Genomic DNA, 23785 nt, shown 5'->3' on the forward strand with positions numbered 1-23785 from the left:
AAAATAACCTTGTCTATTTCCTTTCCAACATCTTTTGAAAACTTTAAGGCAAACATGTTTAGGTGCCTGCTGTGTATCATCTTTTACTCCCACTGGTGGGAATGCCAATGGAAATAATATCAATAGTCAATAAATAATAGTTTGAATGCTCTAAATTTTTTCAGAAATGAATACTTAAAATCATATTTATAGAGTGCATTTTCCAAAATACATACCTCTAAATGCACTGATATCCCCATAATGTACTTGGAGTACAAAATATTTGCTACCCGTTTCTCCTCCAACTTTGAATCCAACACCTTAACAACAACAACAACAACAACAAAAAAGATGTTAGAATTATGACAACAATAAGTATATTTTAAACAGTCACTGGTAACACCAATTGAATGTCCAAGACTGAATGTTTAGCTTAGCAATGGAGGAGAAGGAGGAAAGTTTCGTTTTAAGATTTCAATGAAAAAAAAACTATTGGTCATAGAAAGTACAAAATAAATCCATAAATAAAATACAGCACCTCAAATGTCACTGAACTTAAATGTCTGATACTCATCAGTCTAAGTCAGAATCATCTGTGAAGAGTGATGACTGATTTAGGCAAATAACTCCTTCATTCCAAGAAGTTGATATAATGAATGCTTATTTTCATTTCCCATTTTAACAGTTTATTATGCAAATGATAATGAATTAGCTTTCTGCATAAAACACTTAAATTAGAAATATGCAAACTTTATTTCCCACCCCAAAACATTCTACACAGCAAAAATCTTTGTTTTACACAAAAGTTGTCAAAATGTGCTCTTTTCCAAGTAAAACAACAGGCTGACAAATTATCACTAGATATTACCAAGGAACTTGAAAGAATGAACACAAATTGCAGAGCACCAGCATCACAGATAAGGATCTTTCCACACCTGCCCAATAATGAAAATACTTGGAGAAAAACAGAAAAAGCAATCTCTGTCTATTCAGCCTGTGAATCCCACTAGATTAATAACTGCTAGTGACAAAGCTGCTCCAGGGAGAGGGCTTCAGAATCTCTGTGCACAATAATAGTATCAATAAGAAAAAAATAAGTCAAGAAAAGAAGAAAACGTCATTTAAGCATCTGCAATTTTGAGTGGTTTAGAGAAAGGACCAAACTGTCAGCTGGGATTTGGTGGGATTTGGCATGTACATTAGCACTGTTGCTCCATGCAGCTTTGTACAGCTTTGTGAACTGTGGCTACAATTGACTTTTTTCCCATTCTCAGAACTCAGTTAATGTCCCTGCTGATTAATACGCTGGGAGATTTCTCGAAAAAAAACCCTAGTCTGTATTTTTTTTATACTGTTCATTGTTATGGGAAGAGGAGACACAGGATAAGGGAAAATGTGACTAATTTTAAAGGAATTGCAATAAAATAAAAATACCCTCAAATTAAAGCTACACCTTCCATAGATTGTACATATATTTTCAGTACACCCCAGTGGGTTTCCTGGAATAATGCCACACAGTATTACAACTGAGAGCATCCCACTGAAAATCCGATGGGATTCATCCAAGGACAATGCCACATAAAAATGCAAGTATATATGTACTCTCCAACTGTTTGAGAACACCAAGCTGTGAAATAAATTGGAAACATAGACCACTTATAGATTTTAAGTTCCCAGACCCAAAATACATTTAGAATAAAGCCCCAGTAGAGCCTCTAACCAGAAGTTTCTCTTTTTCTTCAGGGTTTGTCTGAAACACACACGTGATACAGAATGGTTTATAAATAGGCTCTATTAACCCAACAAGATATGGTCTGTCAGGTGAAGGGACAGAACTAACATTTTAAAGGTTCCCAACTCCTTGTATGTACAACTTTTGTCAATCACCAAACTCTGCTTCCAATTTTTTTTCCCTCAAGTTAAATTATTTTAAGGATGTGGAAGTTTATTGAAATCTTCCTCAACCTTCTCCACTGAATCCAGAGAGGATTTTTATGGTTCTCAGGTGGCATTACAGTGCATGTGTTCTCCCAAGCTCTTCCTCAGAGGCAAGGGGCACAGATGAGATGAGATGGTAAAACTGGAGAGAAGATATGATTGAATCCACATGAGAAGTCACAGCAGAAGCTGTTTTTGTTGTGATGTTATTCTCTTTTCTTTACATTTCTTAATTTTTCCTGACATTTGTGATTTTAACTATGTGTAGTACTGTGTACCTAAAACATAGGGAAAGTGAGTTAAAGATGAAGAGATTGTGACTGTTTCAAGTTTTCAGATATCTGTTCTGGAAAGTTCCCAGTCTTAAATTCCAAGTTCTAGGCTCCTAGTTGAGTTCTACAAAATAAAGGAGGCTTTTAATAGCCGCTGGGAAGAGCAAGGAGATCTGCAGCTGCACGTGCCTCCCTTCCTCATTTCCCTGCCTCATTCATGGCTTTGTCCCCTCTGTTGGGCATTTGAAGTTGGCCCAGAAGGATAACAGCCACAGAGCAAATCACTGTCTGTACAGTCCTTTTCTATACCTCTGCCCTGATTCTCATCTCAGCACTTAGTGGTGATTGGGCAACCGGCAGATATTTTGGCAGGTACTGGAAGACAGGAGAAAGGTAAACAAAGTGGAGGAATCCCAGAATCTTCCCTATCCCCAGAAGAAAAGCAGACAAAAAGAATCAGATGCCTCCCAGAAAAGGTGCAATAAGGAAAGAGTCCATCAGTCCCACGTCCTGGAAAGAGAACAGGGGAAAATCACTCTGTATTTATGCGCTTTCTTTTTTCCATGTTGTTGTGGGGTGTGGTACATTCTAGTGGAGATGTTTTTGAACTACAAGTCAGAAGACCAAAGTTCTATTCCGAGTCAGTCCCACCACTGACTAGCTGTGGGACACTGTTTAAGTTACTTACTCTCACTTTGCCCCAGCTTCCTGGTCTGCAAAATGGAGATAATGATACTTTAATTTAATTGAAAAAACACTGTAGACCTATGCATGAAAATTGTTGTGCAAGAACTAATTATTATATTATTCTCCTTTAGTCCTAGTTTATATTCCACGATGCTTCGTGGAATAAGACATCCACATATATTCACCAGCTCCTTTAAAGCAATATTAACTACAGTTAACAAGACTGAATCATGTACATTTTTAAGCAACTGAAATCACTAAATGAATGACAGAAAAAGAGATTGCAAGGGGAGGCCAGGAGCTCCTCCGCCTCTCCTACCCGCTCTGCCCACGAAGGGAATTCCATAAAACGAAGGTCACCATACCTTTGGGCAGTCTAGTGGGTGGAGCATTTCTTGCCCAAGCATACAATATGTTGGATTTGTCTGTGCACGTTCCTTCATCGCAGTCCCTAAAATCACAGAAAAGAAAATATGATTATTACATTTGATATTTTTCATCTGCAGTGTTTTCAGGCTCCAGGTGGACTATGTACAATTAAATGCTAGTTTTGATAAAATATGTCCAATGAATCTCAAATACAGTGCTCCAACTTGGAAATCTTTCCTGGCTTTCAGTATACCTAACTTCACAGCACACATCACAACATTCTTTCCTCTCCCTCAGGAAACAGAAGAGACCTTCCACATGTTTTGACTGTTACCAAACTGTTCATCTGTCAAACCAAGGTGAGAAGTGAGTGCCACAATGCATGAATTCTTACACCCAGAGGCTACTAGCTCAAGTAGCCAATCAAATAGCATGTGGGAATAGAAACCATGAAGTCCCACGCAGACAGAAGACAAATCAGAATTTCAGATTAAAACCCACATTTGAAATTTACCCTAGAAATGCACCACCAACAAGTTTAGGTTCCAGAAAGAAATTTGTCTACAGCATGGGGTAGGGAGTAAAAAGCAACAGATAAGAAAAACAGTAAAGCAATCAAAGAATAGCAAGAATTTAGTGCCTTTTCCCTCAACCTATATTAATGACCCTCACTTTTTCATCTCAGGTTTCTTTTAGATTGTATGCTTTCTAGGACAGTGGCTGTATTTTACTAATTTGTGCAGGATTTCTAGCACATTTCTTGAGTGTGTAAAAATTAAAATGATAATCACAGAAGAGAGGTGTAATGTTCTTGTCACGTGGCAGACCACAAAACAAGGTGCCACTTTTAACATTAATGCCAAATTCTAGAGAGTTTGAAGCTCTAGGCCATGTTGAGAATACTAACTGATCCAAACAAAAACAAGATAACCAAAGAAAGGTCCACACCTGCCTGTCAAACTCTGAGACATGAATATCCAGAAACAACTGTAACTCTAAGTAGACAATAACACTGCAAAATTTAGAAATGTATTGAAAATAAACTTTAGCAGTGGGAGACAGATACATTTTTTTACCATTATTTATTCCAATATAAAAACAATCTCAATTGGATCTTCTTATTCATCTAGTCGTCTTCCATGCCATAGCCTCTATCAAAACTCCAGATAAGGCACTCAATCATGCCAATTGTCTCCAAAGAAACAAATATAAGTAAAGATAATGGAGAAAATAATTAAGGAATTAATTTGCAAATGTCTAGAAGAACATAAGTCCCTGGCAGGCCCTCATGTCTATATTTATGCCTACCTCCACAGGTATCAGACAATCTGTGGCCAACAACCGCAGCGATTGCCCCACGGAGATACACGTAAATGTAGCAGTGGTGGCCAACTAGGGACTAACCCTGGCAGGCTGCTGCTATTTTATTGTCCACCCCAGTCTATATGGTATTGGTCCTGCCATCAGTGCAGGGGATTGGTCTTAATGAGCTCTCAAGGTTCCTTCCAGTTCTATGAATCTTTGAAATATGTGGTTGGGAGCAATCCACATACCAAAGAGAGCATAAAATATACAGTCAGAATAAGCATTATATGGAGGGCTAACAAGAAAGAACAACAACAGACAACAGTCAAAGAGAAAAGCGAGTACACAAACATCTCCTGAAATTCCTCAGTATACAAGGAACAGAACCATTTGAGGATACCTACATTGATCGCTGTTGCAGTTATACCCTCCCACCCACTTTGGTCAGCATAAATCAAAGAGAGATAATAGATCTAAGAGAATCAATATGGAAACCTGATTTTGTAAAATAAGACTACACATTGGGCCTGATCATACAAACCCTGCCCACACAAGCAACTTGATTGAAGTTTTACCATCATAGTCCACACAGATGAAAATGAGGCTTCTACACCGTGAAGCTCATCATTAAAAATAATAAGTAAAATGTTCAGGCTGTCTACATTCTTAATGATATCTCCTTGTTAAAATTCTCAATTTAGCTTTAAAAAAAATCTATTTTTCTCCAAAATGATATGCTTTCAGCTCTTTTTGGATCTTCTTATCAATTTTGTTCATATCAAGTTATTTCAGATATTACCAGAAAGCCATAGGTCCTAAAAAGATAAAATTACAAAGCATTTTTGCCATTTAGAGGGCAAGTAATCTACAATCTCTTCTACACTTGAGTATAATCCTTAGCTTTTGTGTGACACTTATATATCGAACATATTTTTGTCCAGGAAGGCAACTTTATCCTATCTTTCTCTATTTACTTTGGCACTATATTCTTGTCTGAAGATCTTTCCTTGACACATATAGAAATCACTGTTTAGTGCCATCATGTTAACAGGATTGAACATTGATTCCTTTTACTAGAACAGACTTTAATTTTCTTCTTGGGCCAAAAGACCTAGACAGAGCTTGTTCTGTAATCCCTCTAGAACTTGTTGGGAAAAGCAAACTCTGAATTGTGTCAAAACCACCCCAACATACTTTTGTAACCCATGATCACTTCTTCAAAAAATAGACACCTTTGCAGAATCTGTGCCCAAGTAAGAACATGGAATTTCTTTTTAAGTACAACAATATAGAATACTTTAATTTCTCTCCTAACAATGATAAGAATGGTTTTTCTAATTGCCATTTGAAAAAAATTATGCAATGAGCTTGCAATCAGATACATGAGGTTAACAGTATATTGTATGCCTTTTGGGGAAAATTCAAGTAACCTGATCAGCCACATTTGTCCTAATTGGGGGGAGGCATTTATGACCAGAAAAACCATTTTTTCTTGCATGGACAGGCCACCCATCTATAAACTAATGTCAGTGCAGATTTTTGTGCAGGTGTCAGGACACCTGGGAAGTTGATTAAATGGTATTTTTTACACAAAAGATGCTTGAATGCATCATTAAAATAAGCACTTGTCTGCACAGCTCAGCAATATGTGCTAGACAGATGATTTATACAGATCTCTAGATGCTATGCGTACATCCAATTGGCATGTTCTAAAAGGAACCTAGTTTGCATCAATGTACTCCAACAAGTCTTCACAGAGCTGTTAGAACTCTTTACAAGCCTCACCTCTCTAATGTGCTTTGCCAAATGCCACGTAAGTAAGCACTACTTAACCTCAAATCTGGCACTGAAACTGACAGCTTCTTTACTTCAACTGGTGAAACACAGGGTAGAGCTACAACTATACACATCTCCCTTGCAATGATAAAAGTGGCTGACCTAACAAGCCCTCCCTGCGTAAATCCTTTGCACAGAGACAAATTTATTTGGGGTTTTGATCCCTTCTGTGGGTTGATTTCCTATGTTCTGTGCATTAGAACTGCATCCACCCAGAGCTTTGGTTAAACAGTGCCTGCATTGCTCTGCAGGGAGGCAGTAACCCAACTCAGTGCCTGGATTAGGGGAGACCAGAGAATCTGGCTCAAAGGGACAGAGCAGTGGAGGAGAGAAAAGAAGGTGGGTGTCACTGGCATAATCAGCACACCAGGGAACACGCTGGGGGTCTTCTATGACAGCATTTTAAACTTTAGGTGCAGATTGCAAGTGGGCTTTAGAGGATGAGAAAACTGGGAGTTGCTAACAGTTCACCCCTACCAGCTAGGTTACTATTTCAGGCTAGTCCACATTGGGTTCTCATTTAGATTGCCCTTTTCAAATATTGATGTCCCAATCAACATTTAAAATGTGTTTCAAAGCCCCCTTTTGACTTATTAATATTTATACCATATTGATGAAAATGAATGTCTGCAACTTTAATTGTACTGAGTTCCTGAACCTTTCATATCCTCTTTGACAACCTCTTAACCTCCAACTCGTAAGGGAACCATTCTATAGCATAAATGCCTTCAGCTGAGGCAATCATAAAACAGTGCTAGACTATCACTCTGAATTATCTTAGAACTGAGGGATATAGTATGTCATTAGCCTCCTCTTCTATTTTATTCAAGTACATTTAAGTTCCAAGGTTATCCTGGAAACATTCAAAGGGAACTAGAGGAAAAACCTAATCTTTACAAAATATTGTAGCACTGTAGAGTTCAAATGGCTAGTTTTCAAATCTTACAAAGTTTATGAAATTGTAATTCTCCTCAACAACCCAGTCTTGATTTTTTTTTTAAATGGGAGCAGTCATCTTTTATATTTAACACATTACTTCAAAAGTAAACTCTAAAACTCTGGATTAATCCTTCTAGCTCTACATAACAAACTATCATTGGAATGTACTGGCTGATAAAGATCGAGAAGGCAGATGAAAAGGATGATCTATTTAGTACTCCTACTATTTAAAAATGTCTGAATGATTATTTGGGATTTAAAATAGTATGTGGATATTAAAACAAGCATTTCGTTAATCAAACCGGAGAAGACAAGTAAGACATCACAACAAAAATTCTGTCATTTTTGTTAAAGTCAGTGAATACTTGCACAAGTTTTGGGGGGGGGGCGGTATTCTCAGATTTCTCTCTTTATTTTACCCAATTGCATTTTCCCCCTAGATATATCAGGTACAGACTTCTGAACAATTCGGCACAGAGAACTTTCATTTTCTCTATGGCTAGTGCTACGCCCACCAGTAGTGCCAGCAGCTTCATGCAAATGAGCAGCCTCAAAAATGCATAATGGACACCTATTTGCATATTCACAACAGAAAATAGTCAGTGAAAACATGGTTCTGACAGCAAAAACTCCATTTGTCAGCAGCCCCTTATCTCTGATTTTCTCCAGGTATAAGGGGCTGGCAACAGAGTAGGCTTTTGCCAGCAGAACCACATCCTCACTGCTTGTTTTCTGCTGTGAATATGCAAATGAATGGCCATTTTGCATTTTAAGACTACTCATTTGCATCAAGCTGCTGGCACTAGGGGTGAGTGTAGCACTAGCCTACAAGAGTGAAGTAACCTTCTAATGTTTACATACACTGTCCTGTAATGCTATTCAATTTCAACACAAATTTGAAACCCAGATTTTTTTAAAAATCAAAATAAAAATAAGTTACACATTTTTGTTTGGACTATTTATATTTGAGTATGCTCCCTGAAAGGCACCTTTCAAAAAGGTCAGAAAATAGGTGGAAAAGATTATGTGAAGTGACACAATCCTATGAGCAACATGAACTAAGCAGCTTTATTTCAGTATGTTGCATTCAAGGACGACCACATTGCAGGCAAATTATACCCAGAAATAGCTTCTTAAAAGGTAAGTGATTCTATTTTTGTTAAGCAGTTATAACAACACTTATCATTGTCCTTCAAAATGTTATTGGGGCAACTAATGCTACTATTTCAGTGATTTCTACTGTTTAGAGACTTACAAAAATATTCCAATAAGTCAAGAAAATAAACTTCATTCGTTTTTCTCTCTGTTTGTCTGAGTAGATTCATCTCAGACTGGAAGAGTTGAATCTTTAGTAACTGTACCTTTCTATAAGAAGAAAGGCTTCAAGCTCAATCAGAATTTATAGGTGTGATGCTGCAATTATTGTGTGAAATTTTATGGTCTGTTTTATGACAGCAGTCAGACTTGAAAGATGACCATAATGGTCCTCTGTGGTGTTAAAGTCTGTGAATCCTTGTAGATGTAGATATAGACCAATTTGTACTTTTCAGGATGCTGGGAAAGAACAGAAAAGACATAGGTGCAGTGTCTCCTAATTTGATACTGTCAACTAAGATGACTGGTTTTAAGATAATCTTGTTAATATAATAATTCTGATTACATCCTTTCCCCATATTTCATTCTTCTTAAAACTTACTTCACATTCCAAACTGGTTGAGAATTGTAAACAACATGGCTCCACAGGCCATCAACACCCATGTTGCTCAGTTATCTGAAGTGAGTGAGAAAAGTGGTTTTGTTTGTAGTAGTATTTCCATAGCTCCTAGGACCAGTCATGGACCAGGCTCCTGTTGAGCTAAGAGCTGTTGAAACACAGAACTGAAAATAGTCCCTGTCCCAGCAAATGTATACCCTCTCATCTTGTTTGACACTTAAATAAGGACTGACAGGAATAAAAAAAGGGTTATACCGAGTAACACGCTAAACATTAGTCTGCCGTATACCAGTTGCCCAATTATTGTCAAGTTTTCTGTAGGTATCATGGAAAAGGAGAGTTTTAAGGTGGGATCTGAAGGAAGATAATACATTTAATTTTACAGAAAGTTAAACATAAAATTTAATAAGTGGGCAATGTAGGCTGGTATTTTAGGCCAATAGGAGCTGACACCTATACTGAACGAGAGGTGATTAGCAGAATTGGGATAGGCCATAATGGACTTTGGAAGTAAAGACAAGTGGCTTACGTTTGATGTGATAGAGCAGGGCTCACCAGCTGAGGAAGGTAGAATAACGAATGCCATGGTCAAAATTATGGGTTGAGAAAGCGATCTTTATCACTGCATTCTGAGTGGATATGAGAGATACAAGGCTGCATTTGTCAAGACCAGAGAGAAGGATGTTACAGTAATCAATACATGACATACAAAGAGCCTGAATGAGAGTTTAAGCTGTGGGTAGATAGGAAAGACTGTTTCTTAGAAATGTTACAGAAAGAACACGCAAGATTTAGACAGCCTGTGTGTGAGGACTTTAACACAGGTCCAAGCAGATAAGGACACAGAATCAGGCAGCATAGAATTTTCCACAGTGACTGAGAAAGGAAGTAATGCGGAGAAAGATTAAGATCTCTGTTTGACATATGTTGAACCTGAACGGATAGCTAGACATTCATGAGATGTCAGAGATACCTGGAGAGATTTTAGTTTGGATAGAATCATAGAAGAGTAGGACTGGAAGGGACCTCGAGAGGCCATCGAGTCCAGCCCCCTGCCCTCATGGCAGGGCCAAGCACTTTCTAGACCACCCCTGAAAGCCATCTATCTAACCTCTTTTTAAATATCTCCAGTGATGGAGATTCTACCACCTCCCTTGGCAATTCGTTCCAGTGTTTGATCCCCCTGACAGTTAGGAACTTTTTCCTAATGTCCAACCTGAACCTCCCCTGCTGCAATTTAAGTCCATTGCCTCTTGTTCTATCCTCAGAGGCAAGGAAGAACAAGTTCTCTACCTCTGCCTTATGACACCCTTTTAGATACCTGAAAACTGCTATCATGTCCCCCCTCAATCTTCTCTTTTCCAAACTAAACAAGCCCAGTTCTTTCAGCCTTTCTTCATAGGTCATGTTCTCTAGACCTTTGATCATTCTCGTTGCTCTCCTCTGGACCCTCTCCAATTTCTCCACATCCTTCCTGAACTGCGGTGCCCAGAACTGGACACAATACTCCAGCTGAGGCCTAACCAGCGCAGACTAGAGCGGGAGAATGACTTCTCGTGTCTTGTTCACAACACACCTGTTAATGCATCCTAGAATCATGTTTGCTTTTTTTGCAACAGCATCACACTGTTGACTCATATTTAGCTTGTGGTCCACTATAACCCCGAGATCCCTTTCTGCTGTACTCATTCCTAGGCAGTCCTTTCCCATTCTGTATGTGTGACACCGATTGTTCCTTCCTAAGTGGAGCACTTTGCATTTGTCCTTATTAAACTTCATCCTATTTACCTCAGCCCATTCCTCCAGTTTATCCAGATCCTTTTGAATTATGACCCTATCCTCCAAAGAAGTTGCAACCCCTCCCAGCTTGGTATCATCTGCAAAGTTAATAAGTGTATTTTCTATGTCAATATCTAAATTGTTAATGAGGATATTAAACAGAACCGGTCCTAAAACAGACCCCTGCGGAACCCCACTAGTTATACTTTTCCAGCAGGATTGAAAGCCATTAATAACTACTCTCTGGGTACGGTTATCCAGCCAGTTGTTCACCCACCTTATAGTAGCCCCATCTAAGTTGTATTTGCGTAGTTTATTGATAAGTATATTATGTGAGACCGTGTCAAATGCTTTACTGAAGTCTAGGTATACCACATCCATAGCTTCTCCCTTATCCACAAGGCTCGTTATTCTATCAAAGAAAGCTGTTAGATTGGTTTGACATGATCTGTTTTTAACAAAACCATGCTGGCTGTTCCCTATCACCTTACCACCTTCCAAATGCTTGCAGATGATTTCTTTAATTACCTGCTCCATTATCTTTCCTGCCACAGAAGTTAAGCTGACTGGCCTGTAGTTTCCCAGGTTATGCTTGTTCCCCTTTTTATAAATGGGTACTATATTTGCCTTTTTCCAGTTTTCTGGAATCTCTCCCATCTCCCACGATTTTCCAAAAATGATTGCTAAAGGCTCAGATACCTCTTCTATCAGCTCCTTGAGGATTCTAGGATACACTTCATCAGGCCCTGGTGATTTGCAGACATCTAATTTTTCTAAGTAAATTTTAATTTGTTCTTTTCTTATTTCAACTTCTAAACCTACCCCTTTTTCACTAGCATACTGTATGTCAGGCATTCCTTCAGATTTCTCAGGGAAGACCGAAACAAAGAACTCATTAAACATCTCTGCCATTTCCAAATTCCCTGTTACTGTTTCTCCCTCCTCACCGACCAATGGTCCTACCCTCTCCTTGCTCTTCCTCTTGTTAGCAATGTATTTGTAAAAAGCCTTCTTGTTTCCCTTTATGCTTGTAGCTAGTTTGAGCTCATTTTGTGCCTTAGCCTTTCTAATCTTGCTCCTGCATGCTCGTGTTGTTTCCCTATATTCGTCCTTTGTAATTTGTCCTAGTTTCCATTTCTTACATGATTCCTTTTTCAGTTTGAGGTCATGCAAGATCTCCTGGTTAAGCCAAGGCAATCTTTTGCCATGTTTTCTATCTTTCCTACGCAGCAGGATAGCTTGCTTTTGGGCCTTAATAATGTCCCATTGAAAAACTGCCAACTCTCCTCAGCCATTTTTCCCCTCAGTTTAGCTTCCCATGAGACCTTACCTACCAGCTGTCTGAGTTTACCAAAATCTGCCTTCCATTATCTCTATTGTACTGTTTTCCCTTCTACCCTTCCTTAGAATTGTGAACTCTATGGTTTCATGATCACTTTCACCCAAGCATCCTTCCACTTTCAAATTCTCAATAATTTCTTCCCTATTTGTTAAAATTAAATCTAGAACAGCTTCCCCCCGGTAGCTTTTTCAACCTTTTGGAATAAAAAGTTGTCTGCAATGCAATCCAAGAATTTATTGGACAGTCTGTCCCCTGCTGTATTAGTTTCCCAACATATACCTGGATAGTTGAAGTCCCCCATCACCACCAAATTCTGGGCCCTGGATGATTTTGTTAGCTGTTTAAAGAAAGCCTCGTCCACCTCTTCCACCTGGCTAGGGGGCCTCTAGTAGTCTCCTAGTAGGACCTCATCCTTGTTTTTTACTCCTCTGAGTCTAACCCAGAGACCTTCAACCTGTCCATCTCCTACGTCTATCTCCACCTCTGTCCAAGTGTGTACATTTTTAATACACAAGGCAACACCTCCTCCCTTCTTTCCCTGTCTGTCCTTCCTAAGCAGGCTGTACCCTTCAATACCAACATTCCAATCATGAGTATTATCCCACCAAGTTTCTGTGATGCCAATGATACCATAGTCGTATTCATTTATTAGTACTTCCAATTCTTCTTGTTTATTTCCCACACTTTTTGCATTTGTATATAGGCATCTCAGACATTAGAACATAAGAACATAAGAATGGCCATACTGGGTCAGACCAAAGGTCCATCAAGCCCAGCATCCCATCTGCCGACGGTGGCCAATGCCAGGTGCCCCAGAGAAGGAGAACAGAAGACAATGATCAAGTGATTTATCTCCTGCCATCCATCTCCTGCCCTTGTTATGAAGGCTAGGGCACCATACTTTATCCCTGTCTAATAGCCATTTATGGACCTAACCTGCAAAAATTTATCAAGCTCTTTTTTAAACCCTAATAGAGTCCTGGCCTTCACAGCCTCCTCGGGCAAGGAGTTCCACAGGTTGACTGTGCGCTGTGTGAAGAAAAATTTCCTTTTATTAGTTTTGAACCTACTACCCATCAATTTCATTTGGTGTCCCCTAGTTCTTGTATTATGGGAAAAGGTAAATAATTTTTCTATATTCACTTTCTCCACACCATTCATGATTTTATATACCTCTATCATATCGCCCCTCAATCGCCTTTTTTCCAAACTGAAAAGTCCCAGTCTCTCTAGCCTCTCCCCATATGGGACCCTTTCCAAGCCCCTAATCATCTTAGTCGCCCTTTTCTGAACCTTTTCTAATGCCAATATATCTTTTTTGAGGTGAGGAGACCACATCTGCACGCAGTACTCGAGATGTGGGCGTACCATAGTTTTATATAGGGGAAGTATGATATCTTTTGTCTTATTATCGATCCCTTTTTTAATAATTCCTAACATCCTATTTGCCTTACTAACTGCCGCTGCACACTGCGTGGATGTCTTCAGAGAACTATCCACTATAACTCCAAGATCCCTTTCCTGATCTGTCGTAGCTAAATTTGACCCCATCATGTAGTACGTGTAATTTGGGTTATTTTTTCCAACATGCATTACCTTACACTTACCCACATTAAATTTCATTTGCCATTTTGCTGCCCAATCACTCAGTTTGCTGAGATCTTTTTGTAGTTCTTCACAATCCCTTTTGCTTTTGACTGTCCTGAACAACTTGGTGTCATCTGCAAACTTTGCCACCTCACTGCTTACCTCATTTTCTAGATCATTGATGAACAAGTTGAACAGGATCGGCCCCAGGACTGAGCCCTGGGGAACACCACTAGTTACCCCCCTCCATTGTGAAAATTTACCATTTATTCCAACCCTTTGTTTTCTGTCTTTTAACCAATTCCCGATCCATGAAAGGACCTTTCCTCCTATCCCATGACCCCCTAATTTACATAAAAGCCTTTGGTGTGGGACCGTGTCAAAGGCTTTCTGGAAATCTAGGTATATTATGTCCACTGGGTGCCCCTTGTCCGCATGTTTATTAACCCCTTCAAAGAATTCTAATAGATTAGACAGACACGACTTCCCTCTGCAGAAACCATGCTGACTTTTGCCCAACAATTCGTGCTCTTCTATGTGCCTTGCAATTTTACTCTTTACTAGTGTTTCTACTAATTTGCCTGGTACTGATGTTAAACTTATCGGTCTATAATTGCCAGGATCTCCTCTAGAGCCTTTTTTAAATATTGGTGTTATATTGGCCGTCTTCCAGTCATTTGGTACCAAAGTGGATTTAAAGGATAGGTTACAAACCACTGTTAATAACTCCGCAATTTCACATTTGAGTTCTTTCAGAACCCTTGGGTGAATGCCGTCTGGTCCTGGAGACTTGTTACTATTCAGCTTATCAATTAATTCCAAAACCTCCTCTAATGTCACTTCAATCTGAGTGAGTTCCTCAGATTTGTTGCCTAAAAAGGCTGGCTCAGATTTAGGAACCTCTGTAACATCTTCAGCCGTGAAGACTGAAGCAAAGAAATCATTTAATCGCTCCGCATTGATTTAGTCTTGCCTCCCAGTTTTGCCCTGGCCCTCTTTTTACTCTCCCAGTGTAGCCCATACTCCCTCCCATTTCAAGTTCATCTCCCAGGTATCCATGCTCTCCACTTACCTGCAGGCTTTGCTCCCCTGCCCCTGTCGAACCTAGTTTAAAGCCCTCCTCACTAGGTTAGCCAGCCTGTGTCCGAATATGGTCTTCCCCCTCCTCGAAAGGTGAACACCATCTCTGCCTAGCAGTCCTTCCCGGAAAAGGATCCCGTGGTCAAAGAAACCAAAGCACAAATTCAACTTCCATTTCCATGAGTATGACTCAAAGCTCTCACTCTCTGATCTAGATCTGCCTTCTATCCTTCTTGTTTCCTTGCAAGAAGGCAACAAGAAGGATAGAAGGCAGATCTAGATCAGAGAGTGAGAGCTTTGAGTCATACTCATGGAAATGGAAGTTGAATTTGTGCTTTCAGATGAGATTACCCAGACAGAGGATAATGAGGCAGAAGAAATGGGCCAAGGAAAGAGCCCTGGGTGCTTATCACAGGAGGCTGGAGGGGAAGCAGAGAGATCTTCTGAAGAACATACTCAGAGAATGATTAGTGAGTAAGAGGACAAACAGTAAAGGACAGTCAAGCAAGCCAATGAAGATTTTAAGAAGAGGTGCATGGTTGATAGTAGGTGGCTAACAGGTCAAACAGGAAGAAGACAGAGTAGTAGTTCTGAGGTTTTGCCACAGAGAGGTCATTAGAGACTTTGATGGGAGTGATTTCACTGGAGAAGAAGCTGGTCTAGGATGGAAATGGAGGTAAGGGACTCCAAACATTAATTGTAAACACCACATTCAATAAACTGAAGAGTTGAAAAGTAGACAGGGTGAAAGCTGAAGAGGCTAGTAGGGTCAAAAGTGATTTGTTTCAACATGTGAGAAACTAAAACTTGTTTATGTTATGAGAAGAAACACTACAGGAGAGGGAGAGGAGGTGGTGGGGGACGTAAGAACGGGCACTAAGGAAATCAAAGGATGGAATTACTGGGCCAAGTAAAGGCTCTAGAGGAGGAGAGCAAATTAAGTATCTGCTCCTTCTCCCCTACCTCAGGCACACAAGCTGAAAGGTGGAGAAAGATTTCTCATATTATGTCAATTTTCTCTTGGAAACAAATCAGTGAGTTCCTGTGTGGGGAGAGGTACAAACTGAAGGCAGAAGGAAGGGAGAATTTGGGGTGTCAGCCAAAACAGCCAAAAAACAACTGCAGAAGTGTTAAGCTGGAGAGGCAGGGTTGTTTAGCTAAGAAAATAGCAGAACTGAAGGATGAGAGAACAAATCTGTGTTGCAGAAAGATGGCCTGTCCATGAGATTTCCACCTGAGACACTCTCCACCGTGCAAGACCAGTGGCAGAGGAAATGGCCACCGGGAATGAGCCAGGATTATCTGTTGGCAGAATACGAGGAGCTGAGAGGACAGACCCTGCAATGAGAGAGAGGGATCTAAGACTACTTTGTGTAGGTCATGAGCTTTTATGGGTAAAACCCAGTTACCCATAAGTGCTAATACCTAATAAACCTTACCTAATATATGTTAGTTTTTAATGTGACACAGGACTGCTTGATGAAGCTAGAGACTAACAGACCTACCTCTTTGAGACTACTTTGTGTAGGTTCTCTAGCACTGCCAGATTTCTCTCTAGTGGGTGAAGATTTAGGAAGAGGTGCACAAAGGCTACTAAATGTGCAAGGGATACAGGAGATTTTCTTGCACAATAATAATATCCATAGTTCAAATCGAAACAGAAAAATCACTTCCTCACAGTCTATTATTTTGAACTAAGCACAAGCCAGCCTAAAATGGGACCACACTACAGTTTATTAAAAGCTTCAGGCACTAGCAAGTTCATGCAAATGTATGAGACTTGCATGTACATATATCAAACAACTAGATAAATTATTAATGCAATCTGCCTGTTTTAAACAAGACATAAAAGGCTGTAGTATAGGCAGGCACAAACTAATTTGAAGAGGCGACATTCTAGTAACTCTTTCATGCTGTGTATATCTTTTTCATGGCAACTGAACTGTAAATATATTTTAATAAATGATAGAAGGGACAGTTACCTAGGACAAAGAGAAGTGTTTATTGGGGCTTGGAGAAGGAATCAATGGAAACTTTGTACTTTCAAATTAATCACTTTATCCAAGCACAGAAGAAAAGAAGAGCTTTCTATTTCAAGACAATATTGCAACATTCATCATGATTATTGATAGAGCTGGTTTATCACCGTGGAGGAAAAAAAAACAATTTGGCTGCAAATGTTCTCAATGGAGGGTTCTCATCTTAGAAATTTGCTTATCTCCCCCCTCAACCCTTAATCCTAAAAGCACAGAGTCTATACAACATGTCCTGTTTACTCACGCATTTTCCAAACAGAGATGGGAAAAATGATCTGATTTCTTTTTTCTTGTGAAGGAAATTTGTTAGTCTTTGTTAATAAAAATTTAATTTATGTATCTACTGAATTTATATTACTTCATAATTGTTTGCTGTATGTTCACTGAAAGGCCATATTTGGTACTTTGTTTAAACTGAAAAAATAAAACAAAGTAAAAAACACCTAATTTAAATTTGGATAACATCTAAGAAAACTGCATCCATTTATCTTAACCAGAATATATCTTTTCTTTGGGGGTTCTTTGCTTTTCAGAGACAGAGCCTTTCACCCTCCAATCAGCATCTTATTTTTATTTATAATTTTTGCTTGAAGGAATAACACCTGGATTTAACTTTAGGGGTAACTTGAAATTCTTAAAACAAACCAATTTTTCAAACTACCAAACGGGAATATTCAAGATTATTTAGAAGCATGAGGAAGACCAAGAACAAGGTAGACCCATTTCACAAGGAGGTCAGTTCTGAAGTTAAAATACAAAAATAACAAGTTAAAGATTACTTAGAGAAGTTAGATGTCTTTAAGTCTCCAAGAGCTGATGAAATACAACGTAGAATACAAGGAGTTGAATCAGGATTTATCTGAGCCATTAGCTATCGTCTTTAAAAGTCATGGAGAAGACAGGAGTGATTCCAGAAGATTGGAAAAGGGCACATATAGTGCCAGTTTATTAAACAAAAAAAAGAAAGAAAGAAATAAGGACAACCCAGGAAATTAAAGACCAGTCAGCTTGACTCCTGTGCCAGGAAAGATAATAAAGTAAGTAAGTAAGGAATCCATTTAAAAACATCTGGAAGATAATAAGGTTTAAAGTAACAGTTAACATGGATTTGTAAAGACCAAATCATGACAAACTAACTTGATAGCTTTCTTTGATAGGATAACAAGTCCTATGGATAAGAAAGAAGTGGTAGCTGTGGTATAGCTAGCCTTTAGTAAAGCATTTGATATGGTATTGCAGGACCCATCTTATAAATAAAGAAATACAACCTAGCTGGGACTACTTCATGGTGGATGCAAAACAGATTAGAATACTGTTCTTTAGAAAGTAGTCATCACTATTTCACTGTCATGCTGGAAGGGCACATCAGGTGGGGTTTCACAAGGATGTTCTACTTCTGTTCAGTACCTTCCTCAAAGATTTAGATAGACAGAGAGTACACTTATTAAGTTTTGGATTATATCAAAGTTAAAGGGGCTGCAGGTGATTTGCAAGAAGGGATTATAATTTAAAATGATCTAGACAAACAGGGGAAATGGTTTGAGGTAAATAGGCTGAAATTCAATATGGCCAAATGTGAAGTACTCTACTTGGCCAGGAAGAATCAGTTTCACACATACAAAATGGGAAATGGCTGTCTAGGAAGGAGTACAGGAAACCCTCAAGATATGCGCAACCAAGCTGCACGTGGCTGGCCAGTTTTCTGGGTCCCCTAAGTGGTAGGGAGCTGGGAACCAAGCAGCAGCCTGGTTCCAGTCTCCATGTCACTTGGTTCCCATCTCCCTGCCACTTGGGGGACCCGGGAAACTGACCAGCACATGGCTGTTCAGTTTCCTGGCCCCGCAAGCAACGTGGAGATGGGAACCAGGCTGCACCCTGGCTCCCGGTTCCCCACCACTCTGGGAGCCAGGAAACTGACTGGCCCTGATGGGTAGGTCAGGTTTTTAGCTCCTGCAAGTCCAGGGAGCCAGGAAGCAGGCTGCAGCCTGGTTCCACTCTCCCCTCGATTTACAGGATAATTTGAGTTACATGGGGATTGCAGGAACACAAACCCCATGGAACCTGAGGGTTTACTGTACTGCAGAAAGGGATTTAGGGATGGATGACAAGCTAAATGAAAATCAGTAGTATGACACTATTGCCAAAAAATGAAAGAAAGAAAGAAAGAAAAAACAAACCATGGTTCTGGAATGCATTAACAGAAGTACTGTAAGCAAGACACGAGAAGTAATTCTTCCGCTCTACTCAGAGCTGATTGGCCTTGAGTGGAGTGCTGTGCCTAATTCTGGGCACCACATTTTAGAGAAGATATGGAAAAATTGGAGAAGGTTCAGAGAAGAGTAACAAAAATGATTAAAAGTCAAGAAAACATGATCTATGAGGGAAGGTTGAAAGAACTGCATTTATTTAGTTCAAGAGAAGACAGATAGGGGATATAACAGCAGCTTTCTAGTATCCAAAAGGACTTTATAAGGAGGAGGGAGAAAAATTATTCTCCTTAACCTCTGAGGATCAGTCAAAAAGCAATAGACTTAAATTACAGCAAGGGAGATTTAGATGCAACATAAGGAAAACTTTCCTTATGGTCAGGCCGGATGCTGTGGAATCCCCACCACTGGAGCTTTTTAAGAGCAGGTAAGACAAATATCTCTCAGGCGTGATCTAGATCAGGGGTTGTCAACATTTTTTCATCGGGGGGCCACATGGCAATATTTTACATATTCAGGGGCCAAACAAAAAATAGCCCCAACCCGCCCTCCAATCCACAGGCTTAACGCCTCTCAGCACCAATCCCCCGCGTCCCCAGGCTTAACCCCTCTCAGCCCCAAACCAAACCCCACATACCCCACCCAGATACTTTATGTGCTGCTACCACATGCTGCACCTTTGCCGGGCTGCCGCCTCCTCAGCATGTCTGTGCAGCTCCCCTCACTCCTCCTATTCCCTTTCCCCTCATACAGCATGGGTAGTGCCCTGCTCTGCCATGCTGAAATAATGGACTCAATTTAATTGGTTTAATGGCCTTCCTCAGCATAGCAGAGCAGGGAGCTGGAGAAGCGCTCAGCGCTGCAAATGGCTCCTTGAAGAGCCACATGTGGCTCTGGAGCCGCTGGCTGTCGACCACTTGCCCCACAGCTGGCTTTCAGAATGGTGCCACTGCCAGCTCTGTGGGCTGGATGAAAAGGTGCTGTGGAATGGATTCTGGCCCATGGGTCACTTGGTGGCCAACCCTGACATAGATGGTGCTTGGTCCTGGTGAGTGTGCTGGAGATTAGACTTGACCACTCAACAGCCCTTCCAGTTCCCGTATTTTATGAATAAGGACCATATCCTGCTCTTCTTACTTCGATAGTTAAATTATTTACTTCAATCCACAGAAAGCATATGAATGCTCAGTATTTTAAAAGATAGTCCACTTAGGCTGGGTCTACACTTGCCTGCAGCTTCAAAGGAAGCATGTTAATCAGGGTGATGGGAGATTACTAATGAAGTGCTATGGTAAACATGCAGCAATTCATTAGGCTAATTCTCCCCTGCAACAACTCTGAAGGGTCAAACTTTGAAGCGCAGGGATGCATGTAGCTGCAGGCTACTTCAAAGTGCCTTTACTCCTCAAAATTTTGGGGAGTAAAGGCACTCTGAAGTAGCACAGGCTCTTCAAAGGGCCTGCAGCTAAACACACGCAGGCACTTTGAAGTTGCCGTGGGGGAGAATTAGCCTAATGAAGTGCTGCATATTCACTGTAGCACTTCATTCGTAATCTCCTATCACCCTGATTAACATGCCCCCTTCGAAGTTGGGGGCAAGTGCAGACAACCCCTTAGTTACCTAAATATGGCCCAAGGCCCCTAAATTTTAGGCTCCCCTTTTTAAAAAGCTGGTCCTGCCTGTCTCAATAGTGAGTTTCAGTATTTCAAATTAAGGCATTATCGGTAACTTGAATACAACAGTCACAAGCCGCGTCTACACGTGTCAGCTACTTTGAAGTAGCCGCGCCAACTTAGAAATAGAGCCCGCCACGTCTACACGTGGAGAGCGCTATTTCAAAGTTGAAATCGACGTAAGGCAGCGAGACGTTGAAGTGTCTATCCCCATCAGGAGATGGGAACAGCGCCCTACTTCGACGCTGAATGTTGAAGTAGGGCACGTGTAGCCAATCCGCATCCCGCAACATCGAAAGAGCAGGGTCCGCCATGGCGGCCATCAGCTGAGGGGTTGAGAGACGCTCTCTCCAGCCCCTGAGCTCTATGGTCGCTGCGTGCAGCGGCTCCTTAAAGCTTCTCGCCCCCTGCCTTCCTGTGCAGGAAGCTGAGAGCATGTGCAGGTGGCAGCACTGCCACGCGGCCAGCCTGCACACCTCCCTGCAGCCCCAACCCACCACCCCTGCAGCGATGGGTGCTCGCCAGCCTCCCAAGCGCCCCCAGGGCACCCCCTCCCAAGGGGATCCAGGGCTCCCAGCCAGCCAGCCAGTCTGGGAAGAGGCAGCGGGGCCCCTCCTAGACAGAGACTGAGATGTGGGACCTGCTGGGGCTCTGGGGCGAGGAGGAGGTGCTCCAGGTAATGGGGAGCAAGAGGCGGAACGCGGATGCGTTCGCTCGGCTGGCCGAGGTCCTGGCTGCCTGGGGTCACCCTGCCCGCACTCCTGACCACATCAGGAGTAAGGTTAAGGAGCTGCGACAGGGTTATTCCCGGGCCCGGGATACGGCCAGCCGATTTGGGGCCGCCCCCGCCACTTGCCCCTTTTACAGGGAGCTCAGGTCCATCCTGGGCCCCCGGTACACCTCCTCCCCGCCGGCCACTCTTGACACCTCAGCCAACGAGCCCCAGCAGGCCCCGAAGGCGGAGTCTGCCCCGGAGGCAAGCCCCGCACCCCAGGGGCCCCCCCAGGAGCCCACCCCTGGGACACCGGAGAAGGAGGAGGAGGAGGGGGAATCCTCCTCCAGCGACAGAGGGCTCCACATCACCATCCCATCCCGGAGCTCCAGCAGGGCGTCCGCCCAGAGGGTGTCCCCCGACCGTGGGAGCGGACCGTCAGGTATGTACCCCCCCGGTGCACACCCCCGGGGTTAGGGGGCAGGGACAACAGACATGACCAGGGCCCTCCACATGGTCAGATGACCATGGCCCCAAGGACGGCAGTGGCATGTCCCTCAGAAGAGTGCATCAGCCCCTGCCCCCCAGCAGGACAGCGCCATGCCCCATCCCTGGGGATGTGGGGAGCGGAACCTAGGGTCCCCCGTGGGGGGGGGTGGGACACCCATCAGCAGCAGCAACTCCTGGGGACAGGGACAGGGATGGGGAACAAGCAGCAGAGGGGTGGAGGGACAAGGGCCACGGGTCAGGGCCCACACTAACGGCTGGCTCCACTCTTCTTCCCGCCCCCCGCGTTCCGCAGCTGCACCATCGGAGGGCCCGGAGAGTGTCGGCGAGGTCTCTGTGGTCCCGGAGAGCCCACCGGGGCCATCGCTGCAGGCCAGCCACTCGGCGGAGCACCGACCAGCCCCAGGACGGGACCGATGGCGGAGCCACCACCCGAGGACGGCCACGGACCCCCAGCTGCTCGCGACCCTCCCGTGTCAGCTGGAGGTGTCGGAGCGGTGCCTGCGGGTGGAGGAGCAGCGGCTGGAGCTCCAGGAGCGAGTGCTGGCCTGGCGCCAGGAGGCCTGGGGGGCTTTCATGTGCACATTTGAGCGCATAGCAGAATACCTGACCCCCCCCCATGCCGCGCCACCCGCCGCTCTGCCCGCCCTGCCTGCCGCTCCACCTGCCGCTCCGACTGCCGTCCCACCGCCGTCCGCCACCCTGGGGCCGTCCGCCGAGGGGGGCCTGGTGCCTGCTGACACCCACTGGCCATACCTGCTGGTTCGCCCAGCCTCCACCCAGCCTTGGCCAGGGCTCAGGCTGAGGCGAGGGTCACGCCCTCCAGCCCCGGGTGCCGGACAGTAGAGGGGTGCAGGGCTGAGGATGTGCCCCCCCCCTTTGTACATATCCCCCCATATATATTTGTATATAGTTTGTGTTAGACCCCTGTTCTTTTATGGTACCTGCCCCCCCATGTAAATAGTTCCCCCCTTTTGTTCTATATTATATATATATTTGTAGTATTAATAATCAGAGAATTCATTGTTTTTTGGTTTCAAAAACAACAGGTCCATTTTTATTTGCAAGAAAAGTGGGGGGGGGTGCTCTTGGGTGCTCTGTGGTGTGGGCGTGGGGGCAGGGAGTGTTGTGGAGGATGGGGGGGTGCAGTGGGGGCCTGCCAGTGTTCACCCCACAGCCTGGTCAAAATGGGCCCGCAGGGCCTCCCGGACCCAGATCCCCTCAGGGTCCACCTGGTGACTGGGGGCAGTGGGTGGCTGCATGTCAGCCCTGCCAGCTTCCACAGCCCAGCCCTGGGAGAATGCCTCCCCCTTGCTCTTGACCAGGTTGTGGAGTGCACTGCACGCGCCCACAACCTGGGGGATGTTGGTGGGGCCTGCATCCAATTGGGTGAGGAGACACCTCCAGCACCCTTTGAGGTGGCCAAAAGTGCGCTCAACCACCTGGCGCGCATGGTTCAAGCGGTGTTGAAGTGCTCCTGGCTGGCTGAGAGATGGCCCGTGTAAGGGTGTATGAGCCAGGGCCGGAGGGGGTACGCCGCATCTGCGACGACGCAGAGGGGCATGGTGGTGTCCCCCACAGGGATCTCCCGCTGGGGGATGTAGGTCCCCGCCTCCAGCCGGCGGCACAGGCCCGAATTCCTGAACACCTGGGTGTCGTGGTTGCTGCCAGGCCACCCAACATAAATGTCCAGGAAGCGGCCCCGGCTGTCCACCAAGGCCTGGAGGACCACCGAATGGTAGCCCTTCCTGTTCAGGAAGCGTCCTCCGGAGCACAGATGGGGATATGGGTTCCATCCAGAGCCCCAAAGCAATTTGGGAAG

General features: G+C 43.1%; 1 protein-coding gene across 8 annotated transcripts in view; it reads right to left on the minus strand.

The window, feature by feature from the left end:
- The window catches only part of PAM (peptidylglycine alpha-amidating monooxygenase), a 273477-nt gene that overhangs the window by 113466 nt on the left and 136226 nt on the right, over nucleotides 1–23785 (minus strand). For all 8 annotated transcript variants that reach the window (XM_074995279.1, XM_074995278.1, XM_074995277.1 and 5 more), the window contains exons 6-7: nucleotides 3242–3327; nucleotides 216–299 (exon numbers count right to left, since the gene is read on the minus strand). In XM_074995279.1, the coding sequence (XP_074851380.1) occupies nucleotides 216–299; nucleotides 3242–3327 (170 nt within the window). The remainder of the gene's footprint in view (nucleotides 1–215; nucleotides 300–3241; nucleotides 3328–23785) is intronic.

Source organism: Carettochelys insculpta, chromosome 5, assembly GCF_033958435.1.
Source record: "Carettochelys insculpta isolate YL-2023 chromosome 5, ASM3395843v1, whole genome shotgun sequence".
Lineage (NCBI taxonomy): Eukaryota > Metazoa > Chordata > Testudines > Carettochelyidae > Carettochelys > Carettochelys insculpta.